Below are 19,977 nucleotides of genomic sequence, written 5' to 3' on the forward strand. Positions count from 1 at the left end.
TTTTTGAAGAATATTTTGTACATTTAAACAAGACTTTTTGACTGGATTGACATCTGTGAATAACGAGGCGACCCCTTTTGTTTTCAAATTTCGTGTAAATAATCAGAACTGTTTGTCAAGGATCTTATCATGAAATATCAAGCCGTCTGTTTGGAATATTGGACAGAAGTCCACAAAAATAATCGTTGCATCCTTTATGTCATCATTACTTATACTCTTTAAAGTTTGCGCAATTCTCAATAAAGATCTGTTTTCAGAAGTTTACAACTATTCATAATATGGGTGTTCATTCAGCTTTACCTGCATCGATAAACATGAAGTATCGTTCTCAGAGCATCGCTAAGGGAAATTTGGAGAGGCTGTGAGCGCAATGGTGATGGCTACTGGTAAACCAAAAGAACGCCATACTAAGTACGTAATTTGTCGTTCAAAACCCTCTCTATGGGACCATACGTCGATCACACGATGTCAAAGTCGGTGACACGACATTCTCGTTCACTTTTAGGACCTGACGACCAGCCAACGGCGTGAGAAAAGAAATCGAAAGATGGCAGCAGATGATTTCATCACACACAGTATCATATTTTAGAAGCTAGCACCAGCTGTGATACCAGTTCTACGTCTTTAACTTTAGCTACCTATTTAGAGCTGTATAGAATACAAACGCTTCCTCATTGGCAGTCTGGAAAACCAGAATAGTACAAAAACGCTATCTTGGCCGTACTCAAAATGTAAAAAAAATAGTCTTGGTTCTTGGTTCTTGGTTCTTTAGGGCTTGTTAATCAACGTTGCAAATGAATAGGAGGCAGGAACAGCTGTCATTTGTTCATTTGAGTTACATCTCATTGGAGATAAATGTTTTCTTCTTCTATTGACATGAAGCCAGGCCGGGAGCCAAGCATACATTTTCAGCATGAAAGAGGAACTGCTAAGTCTCAATAAGGGCATATTGTCTTGAAAATGTAATTTTTTGAGCCATACCTTTTCAGTCAAGTTCGATTCTGCAGGAAAAATCGGGAAGGACGACAGTCTGACTTTGTTGCTGGTCATGAAGGATTTCATTATTTTCCCTCCCTTCAAAAACTACATCTATGAATGGAATGATATGTACGAAGGCAATGATAGCTCAGAAGGAGATGATCAACATGGAGTAAGAGAAGGCACCAATTATGCTGCGCCTACGTATGGCATGATATCGGTGAATGTTTTTGTCCTGATTCTAGGACTTGTCGGCAACTGCACATTCATGGATGTTACTTTGGAAGTGTCATCGATGAGAACAGTGTTAATCTGAAGAACCTCTGTGTTGCTGACATTGTGTCTCGTGTTGGGCATCGCGACCGAGATCGTCGATTATATCAGTTACATTAATGCAATTAATTGCAATGCTATAATATCACTAACCTCATGTACGGCATCAGTGTCATTCCGCAGATTACTGCACTCTCCACCATGACTCACGTCAGTATGGACAGATACATGGGAATATGCCACCCGCTCCGAGCCAGATACATTCAAACAAAGCACCACATAAGAATCTCAATGTTGGCTAATTATATATATATATATATATATATATATATATATATATATATATATATATATATATATATATATATATATATATATATATATATATGGCATGGTGGTGGACACTGGACAGCTTCCCTGAAGCTGTTTATATGCCATATTTTAGGTGGTCTCCGGGAGCTAAAGAATCACTCTAACCATTGTATTTTCATGAAAATGTTGACATGATTAGACTTCAAATAAGCCTTGCTGAATTCATCATCACAAAGACACAAATATAGAGTAAGCAAAGTTACATAACCAATATTGCTCTCAAAATATAATCTTGCAATAGTAATTTAGAGACACATTATTAACTGAAACAAGTAATTTCTGAGAAGTTTAAAGTAAAGATGATAAAAATTGCTGCAAAAACTATAATTCAACTATTTTTATAATGATTTGAACAAACTGGGACTAAAACTATGATGTTTTTACTGCATACCACGGTGGCCATCACCATGTCAAACCACAGACGACTGTGTGTTGACTAGACTGGAAGGTCCGTCGCTCGAGGGCGCTCTCTATGCTCCCCTCTTACAAGGAGGGAAAGCTACTACATGGATACAAAATTAAGTATTTCCTGAATGTATGAAATTGTCTCACTAAGGTGATCCTAGGGACCTGTAAACCAAATATTACAGCTGTCTGACCAGCGGTTTTGAAAAAACAAGTGACCCAACAGTCGACAGAGCTCTGCTGTGTCATGTAGAGAATAACTTTTTGTGACACATGTATTGATGAAGAAGGTGGATATATTTGAGAGCTCATTTCAGGATGGCCTGACCGAAAATGGCAAAATTAGCTGCAAAAATACATAATCGAAGATTTAATCATAATTTCAATATATTACATTAAGATAAAGCCTAGGAACCTGTATACCAAATATCAAAGGCATCAGGAAAGTGGTTTTTGAGAAACACATTTTTTGATCAAAAATGGCAAAAATTGCACCAAAAATACAAAATTGCAGATTTCATCATATATTCAATATATCATATTTAGTTCATCTGTAGGAACCTGTATACCAAATATCAAAGCTGTCAGACGAGTGGTTTTGATGAAATAGTTTTGACCAAAAATGACAAAAAAATTCCTTTAAATACAGATTTGCATATTTCATCACAATTTCAATAAATCTAACTTGGGTTATCCCTAGGGACCTGTATACTAAATAACAAAGCTGTCTGACCAGCGATTATGAAGAAGATTTTTTACCAAAAACGCCTTTTTTGGTGCTAATTTGCATATTTTCAACAATATCAAAAAATTAAGATAACTGGTTTCTTATAATCATATGTTTCATCTACATAACAAATATCAAATCAGTAAGTACTGCGGTTCTCAAGATATTTGAGTGGATGGATGCCTCACAAACGGACATACATACATACATACATACATACAGACTGACGCTGGACGGATACCCATCCCAATAGCTTCTATAGACTATAGTCTATAGTAGCTAAAAAAGGATGGGAATGTTTGAAATAAATTTATCTTTTTCAAAAAAAAAAGGATGGGAGCGTCCTCAAGCGACGGATCTTGCAGTCTTTGTGTGGACCAGCATATCCAATTCCAAGCCTACGAAAGGATGATTTCAGATCAGAATATTCTGTACAAAAGACGATAAAAATTGCCCTATTCCAGAGTGTTGGTACATCATTATGATTAGCACAAAAACTTACATTATTCCCTAGGACCAGTAAAACAAACATCTAGGCCAACAAATATCTAGGCTATCTGAGAAGCAGTATTTGAGATTTCTTACCATTTTCACATTTAATCTCATTTGCATATTTTCTGCTCAAACACACAAATAAGAAAAGTTCCATCTGAATATCCCTACACACATTCATACCAATCTACACATACAGATTCAAAGTCAAAACATACAGATATATAGACAGCTAGACTAATAGAATCTCACACCCCCAAGGACCTGGGATCAGATTTCTCACACGAGTTGGGGATATTTTGTCTCACTCGAGCCTACGGCTCGTGTGAGACAAAATATCCCCAACGAGTGTGAGAAATCTAATCCCAGGTCCTTGGTGTGTGAGATTCTTTTTCTCACATGACCACAGAATGCATTAAATTCATATAGGATACGTACAATATTATAAAAAATCGTGACAACTCTGTCGTCTGCCACTGTACTTTGACCTGCTTACTTTGTAGTTCTGGTCTGTGTGTTACTCGTCGTGTCATTGGATAACATTTTGCGCGTGGAATAATACAGACTGTTTATCATCCAATCAGAGCTCGTGTAATATTTACTGCAGAGTGTGGGACGGTTTCTGAGAGTGTGGGATCGATTTTTCCCACACTGTCGATCCCGCACTCCCAGCGGCCAGGAATGTGAGAAAATATGCTCTTTAATCGAAGAAGCTCCTGGCGTCACATGTTCATATGATAAATTGGAGTCCAACATTTACTTTCCGAAGAATATTGTCATGTGTTTGTATTTAAACATACCGAATGCTCAAACCAAAACTACGTGAACGTGATGTGACATTTATTACAAAAGGAACTGGAAGTTCACTTCAGTGTATAGACTTTTTTTCCTGACAAATGTATCATAGCTGCATGTATTTCTACTCCATGCTATTATACAGCTATTCTTCAGACTGTAGATTCCTGGTACCAGGGATCGTGCAGACAATACAGGAAGTCAAACAGATTCTCTCAGAAACTGGTCATTCTGTCATTTCATCAGGAAATACAAATGGTATTTGATTTTCAAAAAGGAGTCTTTAATTTCCAATACAATTAGCACTGGAGGAAAACAATTGGTGAGAACTTTAATAAATCAAACGAAGAAACGATATTTTCAGTATTAAGGTGGAAAGTGCCTCGGGGACAGACATTCGCAAACTTTAACAATTTCTTTTCTGAACTGCCACTTCTGGGGCTCATTTTAAAGCTCTTGTAGTACGAAACATTTTCACCATCTTAGTTTTTCGGAAATGGAAAATTGTCTTTTTCCCCACTGAGTTAACACAGAGTGGCGGCCATTTTGAATTTCGAATATCGGTAAATGTCAGGTAATTTGTTTCATAGGTACCAAACTTGCAAAGTAACCAACGATTTTTATTCTTGATTTGGTAAAAGAATGGTTGAAAGTTTCACTGAGGAAAGTTTGAGCAAAAATCTTTCATTTTTGTGGCGTTTACTACCTTAAGAGAACCAGTAGTTGAAGGCTGACATGAAAAAGATGTCGAAACCTGTCAATGTAACTCACATAAGCACCGTGCAATGCCATTGAAAAATGAATATAGAGTGGGGGAAGAAAGATATGAGAGTTTGTACTTGCTTATCAATATTTTATTTGCTGTACAAAAAGCACAACACCTTAATTTTATTTTAAAAATAAGACAAATTAGGATACTTTGATCTGCCTGAACTGTGTGTTGACAATCTCCCATCATCTTTTTTGTCATAGTTTAGGATGGTGCAAGAATATTACAGGGACAAAACAAAATACTATCGTTGTGCGATTTGCTGTTGTTGCAGTATTCCATGTACATGTATGCCCCTCAGATCACAATCTCTTGGTGAATTTTTCGCCGTTTGTGAAGGGGCATGCAAGGGGTGACAAACATTGAAATGGGGGTGGGGGTGGCAGAGTTAGAAGACAGTCAGAAGGGCAAAGACTCCATACAGCAAGGCACATGGATATGCTACCAGGAGCTGCTGTTTGTCCATCGCCAGGGCCGTCACAAATAGCTTGGAGGCTGACAGACTACACCAGAGGATGGCGGCCAGTGCAACTGCATTGCCCAATAAACCCCTGTAAAGACAGAACATGAGTAGAGATAGGAGGGTGTTACATTCACAGTAGTCTTATTAGTTAGATAAATCTTCTGCTCAAAGTGTTTGGAATTTTCTCATTCTGTGACCTTAAATAACCTATATCAACCCAGGACATGTTGTGAGACAGTGGTTAAGGCTGTTACAGGCTGGGGCCCCTAACAAGTACATTGTCTTTTTCTCTCCTAAGAATGTTAAAATGCTTGTATAGTCTAAACCTTGCCAACACAACACATACATGTACGATATGCAATGTTGCTGATGACGAGGAGTTACTAGTCTTGACTGAAATTCAGTTGCTAACGATAGTGCTGGACATAACACAAATTCACTGACAGGTTGAAAGCTGGCTATTTCAATGTGATTTTTGGAGTTATAATTTAAAACTGTAAATAATTGCAAACATATCGAACATTAAAATTAATTAAGCTTTTGCAGAAGGGTCTGGGAATCCTGGAGAGCAAAGTATTTGACTTTAAAATCATAGAGGGCGTATTAGACATGACATGACCACTTACTGCAAGGAGAATAGTATTGCGAATGTTGAGAGAAACACCATGGGTAAGAGACAGTATCCCAGGACACTGATGATACAACTGATGGAGACGCCGGTCAGACTCATCATGTTGAGTAGCATCCACACTGCAACACAGCCAACTCCGCCTATGCCATAAATATAACCAAAATGAACTTTTCCCGCCTAAAAGAAAAAAAAAGTATATGAATAAAAATTATGCTATAACCTTATCAATGATACTTTTATCATGCCATATTTTAAACGGGTTTGTTTTTCTCTGAGGACATACATGCGCTTCTTTTATCCTGATATGTGCGTTCAGTGCAGCAAGGGGTGGACCTTTAGATCTGAAGAAGACGTGTTGTCAACAGTGGAAAAATTATCTGTGGCATGGAAATTACTTAAAAAAATTTCTTTCTGGCTGTCAGAAAAAGGCTACATGTTTCTAAACTTCAGGTAGAAATGTTCATAAATATGAACATTTTTGAAGATGCTTGTAGGTGTTTTGGGAAAGGGTGGGGAACAATAGCAATTCTATTGCTCCATAGTATTACGATTGATACAGCATCATCATACTACAAGGAATTACTTGCTCACTGCCCAATCATGCCCTTTGTCACCGACCAAAAAAATCCTTCTGATGATTGAAATATGACCAGTTATTCATATTGAATAGCTACTGATGGTACATGTACAAACTGGTCAGCTTTCATTGAGTGCATTCTGAAATGTCAGAAAAATGGTGTTTTACAATAAAATACATTTAAACTCGAGAATGATCTTGAAGATGGGGAACATGCCGTTGTTTTGAAAACTTACCAGAAGTAGTGATGCGCCAAACATGATAGCAAAGACAAGTGGTCCGGCTATGTCAGAATCATGAATCACAGCAGGGTCTGTCTCTCGAAACGGATTCATCACCGAAAGTGTCTGAAAAATTTGCCAAAAGATTTACAGCACTGAACATCGACCAGTTTTGCAGAAAATGTGATTTAAGACATCACCATCAGCTCTTTGAATGCCGAGTGATATAAAACTTGGGATTTTTTCATCATTTGTGTTAAATGATTACAAAGCTTATAAAAACACTTCTCATCATACATGTACATGTAGGTTACCCTGTAACTGAAATTTATGTCCAGTAAATATACAGACTAAAATTTTGATATGTTCCAAATGATACATGACAAAGAGATCAGCATTGGCATTGAAAGTTACATGTACAAGTTAATTAATCCTTTAATAGGCTCCATATACATGTACAAACCATAGAAATAAATACCACTTGGGAGAAAGAAGATTGAATAATACTGTGACGTTGCCTTTGTAATTTTCTGATGTCAAGCACATTTCATGTTCATGCAAACACCACACATGTATACATTTCAGTTGTGATAAAATAAAATTTCGATTACCTTTTGATAAATATGTTCAAAATTGATACCAAGCTCTGAAAAGCAACAGAAAAACATGATTGAAATACGAATTGCAGTGAACTGCCCCTTGACTGAAATATGAACCTTTTCAATTATGCACATCAGATTCATTCTCGCGAGCCAGAGCATAATTTCCGCTCCGCTGACCTACGGTATTCAAAACTCTTAGTAGGTAGCGCTAAACTGTCGCAGTAAAGAGGTGCGTGGTTTAAGACGATGATCAGATTCCATGAAAATTAAAGACAATTTCACGATATACTTCATGAAACAATTGCGCCAATACATGTAGCTCTATAGCTACTATAGATGTTGATGGTCTATAAATACAAGGAAAGAAAAAGAAAGATCTTTTATAAATGTAACGTATGAAATTAAAAACAATTGGTAAATGTCATATTTTCATCCCTTATCAACTTCTTCAAGTGAGACTCAAATGTTATCATAGAAAACAGTTGGAATAGAAGACATTGCTAAGGAAAACAGCTGACTTTCAGAATTTTCTGAAAATTTGTGAGGCCAAGCAAACATCAACTCATGATGAATATCTGTAGAATATACTTACAGGGAAAATTTTGAGGGTTTTTTAATATCTGACTTAAATGGTAGCCCATGCACAGTCCCTTTATTTGGTAGAGGGACCGTGGCTCATGTGCACAGTGGCACATTTGATGCTTTTAACTGACCTTCTAAGAGCGGAGGTTCATCTTCAAAACTTTCTGTGTATGTGTCTTGCTGTGCGTTGGCATCTGGTGTCATGATTTGTCCCATGTACGGGCTTTGTTGCATTGGTGGCTGCACTCCATAACCCTGCTGTGCATAACCATATGTCCCATACTGACTGCAGGGAAAAAAACATCAAATATATGAACCTACATTTACATTATGGTACATTACATTACATTATATTATATTCCATTTCAAGTTGTTTGGGAGATTGTACTTTGAATTGCGTAAATTATGGCATACAGGAACCATTTCTTACAGAAGTCATTGAAAATCAGTATACAAACCAGGTGCAATCACCGTGGCACATGAAAAAGTATAACAAGCCCTATCACTGTGGGCCCAGGTCTCTGAAGATGACCCTGCTAATACCGTACATGCATCTTAGCAAGCCAAGCCAGTGGAAAAAAACAGTAGGTATTTTCAGGGTCTCCATGTAGTCAAGTTCAGTACAATACTTTATCTGGGCAAGTCATGCCGAACTGTTTTCCACCACACTTGATATGGCAGTGATAGGGTTAAGACACATGTCACTTCCATTATAAAGTCTCAAACATTGTGAAACTGCCTGAAAGCGGTGACCTGAGGGTTTGAGCTGCTGCTGGCTTACATGTATCTTTTACAAGATATGAATTGAAAATGCTCCTGTGTTTCAGTATATATTGCAGTTGTCTGTAAATTGAAACATTTGCAATTGCATTGAAATTATGATCAACATCATGAATTGTATTCACCATAGATTAATTCCAAAAATTGTTGAGTCTACAAATATGTAATTAACTGAAATGAAAATACTTGATTTCTTTGACTGCTGTCATTGTATCACCACTCTACAAATGGTAAGTGTAATCGCCTTATGGCAAATCCTTCAAGCTAGTCTACCAAACTGTGAAAGCTCATTAAATATACAAATTATAGATCAGCTGATGTGAAAATGTAAAATGTCCTTCACTACTGTTATATAACTTCATCATCAACTTACATGTACACAACACTTTCATCAATTTTGGTCAAGTTTCTCAAGTTATCACTTATTTTGAAAAGTTCATAAAATACATTGCAACTAGCAACTTGCTTTATTCAAGTCCTTTAGGTTTATGTGCCTAATTTTGGAATGTTTGTTCAATACAACTTATCAATTACCCACCATGAAGATGCAAAATTTCTTTAAACAATTATTACAATATCATTGTTTCATATCCATAGTAAGTTTCAAAACAGTTAATCAAAATTTTTCTAAAAGCATGATTCTCATTTGACTGGAAGGTCCACCATACAAGGGAGTTAGCGTGTCCTTTTGCAAAGGACCTTCAAGTCAAGTTTCTAATACTTTAAAGGCAATTCATCTGAGCGATACACGTACTGTACATTGAAACAAGCAGCTACAGAGATGCTGTCATCAAAGGGACAAAGTCTGCCATTTTTCATGAATTTTGTTTGATGCAAGATACTACTTCTATTGTTTGACATGTCGACAGATACTGAATAAATGGGTGACCATGCATATATACGACCCCGGTTTTAGACAAATTAAATGAAATCATCGCGTAAATGAATTAATGGTCATGACCATTAATTCATTGTTGCGATGGTTTCATGTATCGTGTCTAAAACCGGTGTCGAATATATGCATGGTCACCCATTTATTCAGTATCTTTCAACATGTCAAACAATATAAGTAATATCTCGTATCAAACAAAATTCATGAAAAATGGTCGACTTTGTCCCTTTAACGGTGTAAAATCACCAAGGCTTGTACAGAAAAACATGTAGTACTAGTAGTCACTTACTTATCGACATATTCATCAGTACCACTCATGTCGTAGCCACTCTGCTGTTGAGGTTCTTCATAGTCATAGTTGGTCTGGAAGAAGCCCTCTTGGTCAATACCTTGTCCATACCCTGACATGATGACAGTTCTGTGAAAAACGACAACACATAAAACACTGCTGTGATATTGCAAATGAGCTTTTACCTGTAAATGTAACATCAGTCCCTTTTTTTATCTGTAATTACCTACTGCATGGTGAACACAACTTACATGTAAATCTAGAAACTTTTCATCATTATTCACTTAGCTCTGTCTCATGACACATTTTCGATGTATTACAAATATTATTTTAACTTCCGATGTTGTGAGTTGTTTGTCACATTCTGGTGATTTTAAACTGGGGCAACATTCTGTTTATGTGGCTGCAGTTTGTGTGCCTTGAGAGGATGGAAATAAACAAAAACATCTTTTCAAGCTTTTGCCTGATATCCTTTGCAAGTGACATTCAGTGCTTGTGTTTGTTGTTTGGGTGCATGTATATTTTTGCCTACCCTTTCTTGTAATTTTTAAAAAAAATATCTTGCCAAATCTAACCAATCAAGCAATACAATGTACTGGCTACCGTCAACAGAAATTTTGACAAATTTTGGGTAATTGATGCTCTTCTTTTCAACAATAATCTTTTATGTGTTATTTTTAAAAGCTATATTGATTGTAGCACATTAATGTTAGGCCATGACATCAAGTTCATACATGTATTTCACCATAAGGTCAAGTTGGTTATCACCAGTGAAACACAGCATCTCCCATGTGCTTAAATTGACAAAAAATGAACATTTGAAGTACCCTGAAAACATAGATACTGTAAGCATGGACTGAAGCTGCTATGTCATACCAAGCCAAGTAGGAAAAATACTCTACATTTGTGGTCAAAACCGCTTTTTACTGATTTGGATGGGGAAGTGATACTGTCTAGCACGAAAAAGGTTAAAAAACATCAGCTATTCTGATACACAGTATCACAAACACTATTTAAATGATGGTGATATGAACACCATATTTAAGTATATGTTTATGTATGATCCTCTCTACTTTCTACTTCCATCACATTCCAAAAACATTTCTGGGAGCCGCCATTACCAGCTTCCCAGAAACACGCTCAATGTTTTTGGAACACGATCAACGTGTTTGAACAAATACCAAACCCCATAAAAGACAAGGTTAGTGTAGTATAGTGTTTAGTTTTCTGTAGTCATAAATCGGTACGACCAAATGCAGTAAATATGTGGAATTTCACATCAAAATGCCGCGTCATATGTGACAAGCTTATTTTGAACGCTACAAGGCCTTCAGCATTGTAGCACTACTGGTGAGCGAGGCCGCAAAAACCAAAACTCACTGACTGCCTCACCATAGAACTACAGCGGGAGGGTCGTATAGCCTTTCAAGCCATTCTGATAAAGTTATGTAACGTAACTGGTCATTTCGCACAAGTCATTTTGGCCCAAGTTGTTTCAGCCTCTCGATTTCCAGCCCCAAGTCATTTCGGCACCACAATCCAAGATGTTTCGGCATCCTTCTTTCAATTTTTTTCAAACTATTTAGTAACTGACTGACCAATCATATTCATAAGCGTGACCTTAGCCTTCTTTAATGTGTATTTTGTGTGACTTTTGCCATGCTGTTTCGGCACTGCTTTCAAACTTTTGCCATGTCGGCAGCTATTGCTATCGATAAACTTGTGTCACAGATTTGCAAATGATATGAAGTTTTTTCTTACAGTCTCTTTGGGCGACATTTTTTATTTTTGTGTTTCTCATCTCCCGATCGACCGTAAATTTCAGCGCCGACATGAAAATAAAAAAAACCTTTTTTTATTTGCGCCACCTCTGAGGCGATCATCCTAGCAACAGCACCACCATCATCAAATTGTGAGATTGCAGCGACTCAGACTGAAAGGACAGAGAGCACAGAACACTGAACTGAAAGACAAGAAATTGCAGTGACTGAATGGACAGAACATTGAACTGAAACAAATACAGATTTTTTTTTTGGTACTTGTTTTTGTTTTATTGCGACCGCCCGCCCTGCCCGAGTATTCCTCTGGAGATGAGAAACAAACAATAAAAGGGTCACCTTTCCATGTTCTCATAAAGAGTAAAGCATGTACATGAATGTTTAATTAATAGCTGACACTATACTTCTTAGTACTTTGATTTGTAACAATATTACGCTCCAGCACTAGTTCCCACAGGTAGCCTTGAGCAGTGCTAAATGTATTAGGTCGCGGTGCCAAATGACTTGGGGCCTGAAATTGGGAGGCTGAAACATTTTGGGCTGAAACGTCTAGAAACCATATGTATGTGCTGGTCGGTTTATTGTTTTAGTCAGATGCCTACTGTTGTATCGAAAGCCATATCATGGTTGAGTCACTGTCCCTTTTACAAGGACAGACCATGTCCGTGATAGCATTGGAGGTAAATCTCCATGGTGGTAGCGTCTAGCACTGCCGATTTCCAGAGTCCAGGAAACGTGTTCCCTTTACAAATGTTTGACCCCTCTTTGCATATGTCACGAAAGTGCCTATCCAAATTCATCATACGGTCAAAGCGATGTTATTAGAAATCAAAACTCCCGCCTAGTGTTTGCAAATGGCTGCGTCATCAGTAATCCCCCTATTGTTCGCCCACGGTCGTGTAACTTCCCGCTTAAGTCTAACCCTAACCCTAACCCTAACCATTGGAAATACATATAAACAAACAAACAAACAAACAAACAAACAAATAAATAAATAATCTGCTCTTTATTGACAAATATAAACAAAGCAGCTTTTCGCTGTTATTTTATTAAAAATAACAAAAACACAAACACGAATACTTACACACAAACAAAACACAGACACACACATAAACAAGGAGGAAGAGCTCCCTGTGCTAGGATTAGGAGTGGAGTCGTCCAGGTATTTGCATATGGGCGCTGTCAAAAATATACACAAACAGAATTCCGCCAAATCCAAACTTACAATGACTGACGCAAGCGCGTAATTTAATTGTGGATCTTGTCCTGAAATTATGATATGACAGCAGAACATACTTGTAGTCATGCTTGCGAAATTGTTGACACTCAGAGCGTGTGACGGAAGTCAATCCACGTCAACAACGCAACCGTCACACCTGAGAGGAGAGTTTCAGTAGCCAGGTTGTTTCTCACACTCACCTTTTTCAAGCGAAATGGCGTATTCCGGAATGATGAAGACTTCCGCTCCAATATTTGTTTTCCGAAGTCAGATGTTCCCCTTTAAATGTAAATTGTCAAGGCAGTCCATACCGATACCCAAGATTTCTTCGCATACGGTGAGATAGCGGAAATGGTTGACACGCATGTGCGAAGACACGTTACACCACTCCCAGAATTACGAGAAAATGAAAGGTTATTTTATTTTACATATGTTGAATGCTTTTGCTCACTCCTATGAATACCAACTGAAGTTGATACGTCTAAAAAAACGCAATTTACTGAGACTATCACTTGAATATTCAACCCAATCAGTTATTTCAGTTATGTTGGTTAAAAAAGTACAATAAGATAGAGGCTCTTTAATGACCCCTGTTTAACCTTTCGCCCCAGCAATCATCGACAGGCCTTTTCGTACGGCCATCTTTGACGGAAGGTATGAGTGCATAATGAAGACGAATAAAAATCACCCAAAATCTGGCGGATTTTCTCCCCATCCATATCAATTTTTAAAGTCATTCGAATGAATGATGTTATATTAATCTCGTAGACGAGATTTACGAGTTTTCACAATCTAAGTTGAGGTAAAATAACGGCTTGTTTGAGAACATCTACGTAAACAACACTTCACAACATTAGTGTGTAGACGGTTGGTAGAATCTCCGCAACCCATAATGAACGCTGCTGTGTTCTATCTATGTTCGAGATGTCTGTAAAAGAGATAGCTCTTAAACAGATCTAGACACTTTGGTGTCGCGTTGACTTTTGGAAAGCCAGCATGGAGAATTGCAATTCTGTAAATGTCGACTTCCATCCACGATAAGGCTTGTGTATTATCCAATGTAAAGGCATGTGTTTGTGCATTATCCAGTTATCTTGACTCGGGCCACGTTTCCCCCACAAAACGTGCTGGGTGAAACCCCCTGTACGGGAACTCTCGAGAAGATGAGCATGTTCAGATGGGATGATAGCAACCCAATTTCGTAAACAACAAATTCATGGAACGTTGGGATATGCAACTATGTGTGTTGTAAAAACTTCCTTTTACCATACCAGCGGAACGGTCGTTCGGAATCGTCTTACAAAATATTGTAAAACTAATCGAGGTTATCAAAAGATCGATGTTGACACTGACTTGGTAGCATACAGACACTAGAATGAGTAAAGTTGCTATGCTGATGTAAGCTCCAGCGAGATAAGTTAGTAAAGATGGGCACATGCACGTCCAAACTCACATAACTACACAGATCATGTATATTCAACGCTGGTTTTGTTTCAGCCATGAAGACCATTCAGTCAAGTCGGACGGTTACCATCCCAGAGGGAGGTGAGTGGTCATCTCATGTCGTTTTCCCCTGAGTGCATTTGTGAAATTTGAAGAAGTAGTTACTTGTCATCGGTGGTGACCATGGTGTTCTCATAAAGTAAGGGACTGTGTTATCATGCCAAACAATGTCTGCAAGATTTTGCATGCAGGTTCATGTTGTTTTTCCACGAATCAGAGAAACAAAGTGTTGGCAGGAACACCAGATTGTATGATTTGTAATTACCATCAAGTTTCAAAGGCACGATACAATACCAAGATATATGCTGAGAAGCGATTCTGATCAAACTCAAAATTTTGGAATACCTTGGAAGACAAAAACTGTAAAACCATTGTTTGTGTAGAGACAGACACTGCAGTCTTTCAGCAAGTGGTGTGCCTTCTAAGCCAATGTGATGACACACCACCACGCAAACAAATTGCCTGTGACCCAAACAAAGTTTTTGAGGGGTTTACATGTATAAGGTTGAGGCAAAGAATATTTATTCCACAGTTCCTCAAGGTGGCCCAAAATTTCCAGAGGTACATGTTGTTGGCGGGCACACTGTCAGCAATCTGCAGTGGTACTGAAATTAAACATTAGTATTGTCATCTTTCCCGTATCAAATACTCATTCCCAACTGTTTTCAAACTTTTGCCATGTGTCTCAAACTTATTGTACCAAGTTTTCACCAGTTTTTATTTTAACTGAAAAATGCTTAACCCTTTTCCTGCCGAGCGCCCTTGTCCGTTATCCTCCCAAGTCAGTAGAAAACCGCCCCATTGTATGTGCCTGCAAAAGATTGGCTCTCCTGCATGTTATCCTGCCAGGCATTTTGGCAGAAATCGCCCATTTTCAGGGTAGTTTTAGCCGTACTTATACGTGTTAGACTTCGATAATTTCTACATGCCCGTAGACAGGGGAAGGAGCTCAAGGGTTGCTGCAGAAAAAAATTGAGGTCACCGGCTTTGTTTGCCCCTGGGAGTGCGTCATTTTATTGCCGTTTCATGTTTATTTTTTCGGAAATAAACTCCTTCAGTATTACGCACGTCCGCTAGGCACAAACATCACCTCACTCGTCTGTTAGTCAGAGACCCTGAGGGTCGTGCTAGGGGTGCAGAAGCACCGTCAAACCTGTCCTGTTTCCCCAGGGTAGGGTCAATTGAATACGTACCTTAAACGACTTGGCAGTGTAGCACAAAAACTGCGTTTTTGCCGTTGTATTAACGACATGGCTGAGCCATTGAAGCACAGCTCAACGTAGTTTAGCCAGCTCAGTTGGGAGTTGGCTTACGAGTGTTACCATTCATTACTGACTTAATCGAGTGGTCCTCAGTCATGTACGGGTTTGTACCGACATGCTTGGGCTGCAGCTAACCAGTGATAACCAGTCACTACACCCAAGTCTTCAGTTCACTTTTGCGATGCACGGGTGCAACGCAATATGCTTCCATTGTTCTAGCCATCGACATGTCCACATGCCTGGCAGCCATATTGTACTGCTAGCTGGTTTGCATAACAAAAGCAGTCCCTGCTAACTGCAGGCGGTATCCCCGTAGCATATTGACCTTATGTCACCTTTGAATTCTCTGTACGCAAACAGCGTACGTAGTTACTAATGCGTCGGCAAGAGGATACGTTTGCCTGCAAACCAGAGCCAATACTTCGGACGATGGAATAAATAAAAAATCCAAAGCTACGTCCATTGAATGGCACGGCCAAGGCGGTGAAGGACGTTGCCTGGCTTGAACTTGCAGAGCTGAAGCCCAGCTTAGTACGTTGGACACCAGTTTGTAATGGTATTTCCGAGTCGTTCATATCCGTTCCATCGGAGGAACAAGTCGAGCCGTCCCGTCAAAAATACGTTCTCATTTTCAGTCACGCACAACTGAATAAGTGACTTTCGTCTCGCACCATCGGCATATCTGCCAAGTCGTTTGCAAGAGGTAGCCTTCTAGATTAGCATTGCCGAGTTGGTCAAGTTCAGCAGCAATCTCTATAGTGCCAGGCAGCCAAGTACGTCCAACTCCGCCAGAAAACGTCACCATGCTATCCTGCCAAGTCCGCTAAAAAGCGGTAAAAAAAAAACCAGCCCCCCTCGGGTGTGGGGGACTGGCGGACAGGTTTCTGCACCTTTCCCTGTCTATCGACTCCCTGCGAACCCATTTCGAGGGGAAAAGGCGTTCCTTGTCAGAAAACCTCTCCTCGGATGACCCCTAAACGCACAGGGGATAGCAAACGTAGTGCCGTCGACTTGGCAGGAAAGGGGGTACCAAAAAGGGCCCGATTTCCACTGGGTTGGGAGAATAACGGTCACCAGTGCTTAGATTCTGGCTACACCGAATTTCAAGCGGATTTTCACCGACTTGGCAGGAAAAGGGTTAACTCATGAATTTCGTTTTCCTCCTTGTAACAGTTGACATTTCAGTCAAGTGCCGGACGGTTACCGTCACAGGACCACGTGGCACCCTAGTCAGGAACTTCAACCACTTGCACATTGAGCTGAAGAAAGTTGGCAAGAAAGAGAGTCAGAGTGGACAAGTGGTTTGGAAACCGAAAGGAGTTGGCATGTGTGCGCACAGTGTGCAGTCACATCGAGAACATGATCAAAGGAGTCACTGTGGTAAGTCCTGCAACCGTTGTACAGTCCGCAGCCCTTTGCAGCTAAAATTAACAAGGAGGTGACATGTGTTTCTGAAACCATAATGATCATTTATCATACATAATTGATTGCATTCTGAAGTAGATCAATCATTTCTGTCTTGTAATCTGGCAGGGTTTCCTTTACAAGATGAGGTCTGTCTATGCCCATTTCCCAATCAACTGCAACGTTCAAGAAAACAACACCCTTATTGAGATCAGGAACTTCCTCGGTGAGAAAGTGATCCGCCATGTCAGGATGCGAGAGGGTGTCAAAGTCTCTATGTCCACAAAGCAGAAGGATGAGATCATCCTGGAAGGGAACGATGTTGAACAAGTATCAAATTCAGGTAAGAGGAGAGCCACAATAGCAGATGTGGTCAGGTGACCAGCTGTATTAAGACCCTTCGGTAAGAGAGATGTACTATGTAGTCAATTGAGTGCCACAAGGCATGCAATTTCAGAGCTCAATAGAATTGACTGGGCATCCATATGGCATGACCAGTCATTATAGAAAATTTGTAATTTTCAAGACTGTGCATAACTTGGCAATTTATTTCCCTGGTAATACAGTCCCTGCAAAACTGGTCATTGAGGTTCTGCCTGCCAATACAGGCATAGCCATACCAATGCAGCCATCATGTAAACGACTGAAAAGCTGGTCACAAAGATAAAATGTGGATGCAAGTATTTCAGTAGCCATGGGACAAGTTCAGAACATTTGCTTGTCTTTTCATAGTCTCACTTGAGTTGTTCTTCTGTGGTAGAGTTTGTGATGTAGACAAGGATTTACAGATCAGAATGGTTTCGCCATATCAAGTACTCGGCGTGTCGCAGAATGTAACGATAACTTACCAAATCCTCTTTTCCTTCTTATCTTTGCAGCTGCCCTGATCCATCAGTCAGTGAAGGTTAAAAACAAGGATATCCGTAAATTTTTGGATGGTATCTATGTATCAGAGAAGACCACAGTGGTGGTTGATGAGTAAATATTTGCACAGCACAGGAAAAAAACATGTATTGAAATATGTTGGGCATCATTCAGTGAACTAATAAAAATGCTGTTTGTTGTCAAAGTGTAATAGCAGTGGTGTTGTTCTTTTTGGATTGCTTGAAAGCCAGTCATTAACATTAGGCTATGGGAAGGAGATGTCTGAAGTCAGCAAAGAGATTTAGCAATCAAATGTAAAAGTTGTCAGTTTTTCCTCCTGTACATGTGACCTATCCAAATACCCAAAAAGTTTAGATACAGCCAGTGTTCCCCCAAACTTATGGCATTTCTGAACTATTTCAGGTCAGTGGGGGAATTTCTACAAATATGTTTCAGCTGAACTCAAGTATTTGTATTACAACCTGTGAAATTAACCTGAGGTCAACATGTACTCGGTTCCTTTTCTGGGAGTGAACATTGACTGGCTTGTAGTTTATCAATGTGTTCACCTGTCGTTGTCCCAAGGAAGTGCTTCCTTTTGCATGGTTGTATTTTTGTTGTCCTTGTGTGAGAAGAGACTGCACCTATGTTGAGATTGGAGGGCCATAGAAAGCTAAAAGTTTATCAACCTTTTAAATTTGGCCAGCTGATTCACATTATCAGTAAACTAATTATTCAACAAAATACTGAATATGTGAAAATTCTGCATGCATTACAATATCTGCTGACTAGAAATTATTGCCCTGTTCCTTTCTGTGGTTTTACACCCAACAACTGTCTGGTCACGTGCTACAGTGGTTTTCTTTTAGTTTTAACCAGATATGTGTGTGTGGTTTCCCTTCTGTACAAATATGCTGGGAAAACAGGTCTATAGCACTTCAGTTACTTATGTATTGCACGATTTCCTTGACTTGTACAAAATGAAATGCCGTGCAGAGGGCTGTTTTATGAATTTGAGGCCAGTCATTGCCAGCCTCCCTAGGTTGGGGCCAAGCAGCTGGGATCACTGCATTATTGTGATTTTTTATGAGAAAATGTCAGATTCAACAAATGGGCATGGTAAAAGCAGTATTGTGGGATTTAACCCAAGACACGTTGTTCTTGCCTGTAGACAAGGATTACCCCACCTAGTCATGGTAACAAGTGATATCACACATCAGTGGTTGGACCACAGAGGTATCATACAAAGTTTATTCATTTGAATTTGATTCCGCACAACACAGGCACCTTAAGCACTGCTGAGATAAGTGATCTGGAGTAGAAAGCCATCCTCAGTGGTGGTATAAGATTTTAACCCCACTAAGGCTTGGCCTTGCCTAATGGTCTTTTTGCCCCCAACTGCCAATCCCAGCAATACTTTCGGTGGCTGTGTTCTGTGATTTGAGTAGTGATCTGAACATGCCACTTGTGACAAAATATCAGATGGAAATGAATCTTTTCATGAAAGATCTTGAGACCAGAATACTTGAGCTGTTGTGTGTGTCACTGTTCTTCCACAATGAAGCTACATCTGTCATCAAATAAGTAGTATGAACTCTATAGTCTCTAACATTTAGGAAAGGAAATTCTTAGAGGAACAGTAATAGGACATTTTCTGAACGTTTCTACAGAAATGAAACAGCTACCAGCCAACTCTACCACACACCAAAACAACCCCAGGTGACATCTGTTAATTTTATCTTGTCAAAATCAGCCTGCTAATTTAACTGGTTCTAATTTTATATCTAGCTACCAAAAGATTAGTCTAACTGAAATTCATCACATCAATTTAATATCTTTACTTGAAGAATACATTTAAATACAATGTGCCTCATCCATAATAATTAGCATGTAAACCATTTTTATCTCATCAGCAGGAGGAGGTTGCGGTTCAGACGTTTGAACTGTAGAGGGCGCTATTTCAACGTAGCTGTAAACTCAATAGTCTCAAAAGGCCCATATGATAAATGTTATGGCATTGTATGTACACTCATACATGTAAGTCCATTATGCTGGCTGATCAATATTCCCAATATTACAGGTATACCAGGCCAGACTTC

General features: G+C 39.1%; 2 protein-coding genes across 2 annotated transcripts; one reads left to right on the plus strand and one right to left on the minus strand.

The window, feature by feature from the left end:
- Positions 1-4,303: 4,303 nt before the first annotated feature.
- LOC139131067 (protein YIPF5-like) lies at positions 4,304-13,210 on the minus strand. Its single transcript, XM_070697004.1, has 7 exons — positions 13,046-13,210; positions 9,849-9,977; positions 8,019-8,173; positions 7,315-7,349; positions 6,719-6,829; positions 5,901-6,082; positions 4,304-5,362 (listed from the first exon to the last, which is right to left on the minus strand). Exons 2-7 carry the CDS (start codon positions 9,965-9,967, stop codon positions 5,200-5,202), a joined length of 765 nt encoding a protein of 254 aa, XP_070553105.1. The 5' UTR covers positions 9,968-9,977; positions 13,046-13,210; the 3' UTR covers positions 4,304-5,199.
- A 249-nt stretch (positions 13,211-13,459) lies between these two features.
- On the plus strand, positions 13,460-18,089 carry LOC139131069 (large ribosomal subunit protein uL6-like). Its single transcript, XM_070697006.1, is given in 6 exon segments — positions 13,460-13,499; positions 14,343-14,390; positions 16,784-16,887; positions 16,889-16,990; positions 17,144-17,357; positions 17,893-18,089. Coding segments are annotated over 5 exon segments (570 nt in total). The 5' UTR covers positions 13,460-13,499; positions 14,343-14,344; the 3' UTR covers positions 17,997-18,089.
- The last annotated feature ends 1,888 nt before the right edge of the window (positions 18,090-19,977 follow it).

Source organism: Ptychodera flava, chromosome 4 (assembly GCF_041260155.1).
Source record: "Ptychodera flava strain L36383 chromosome 4, AS_Pfla_20210202, whole genome shotgun sequence".
NCBI classification, from domain to species: Eukaryota; Metazoa; Hemichordata; class Enteropneusta; family Ptychoderidae; genus Ptychodera; species Ptychodera flava.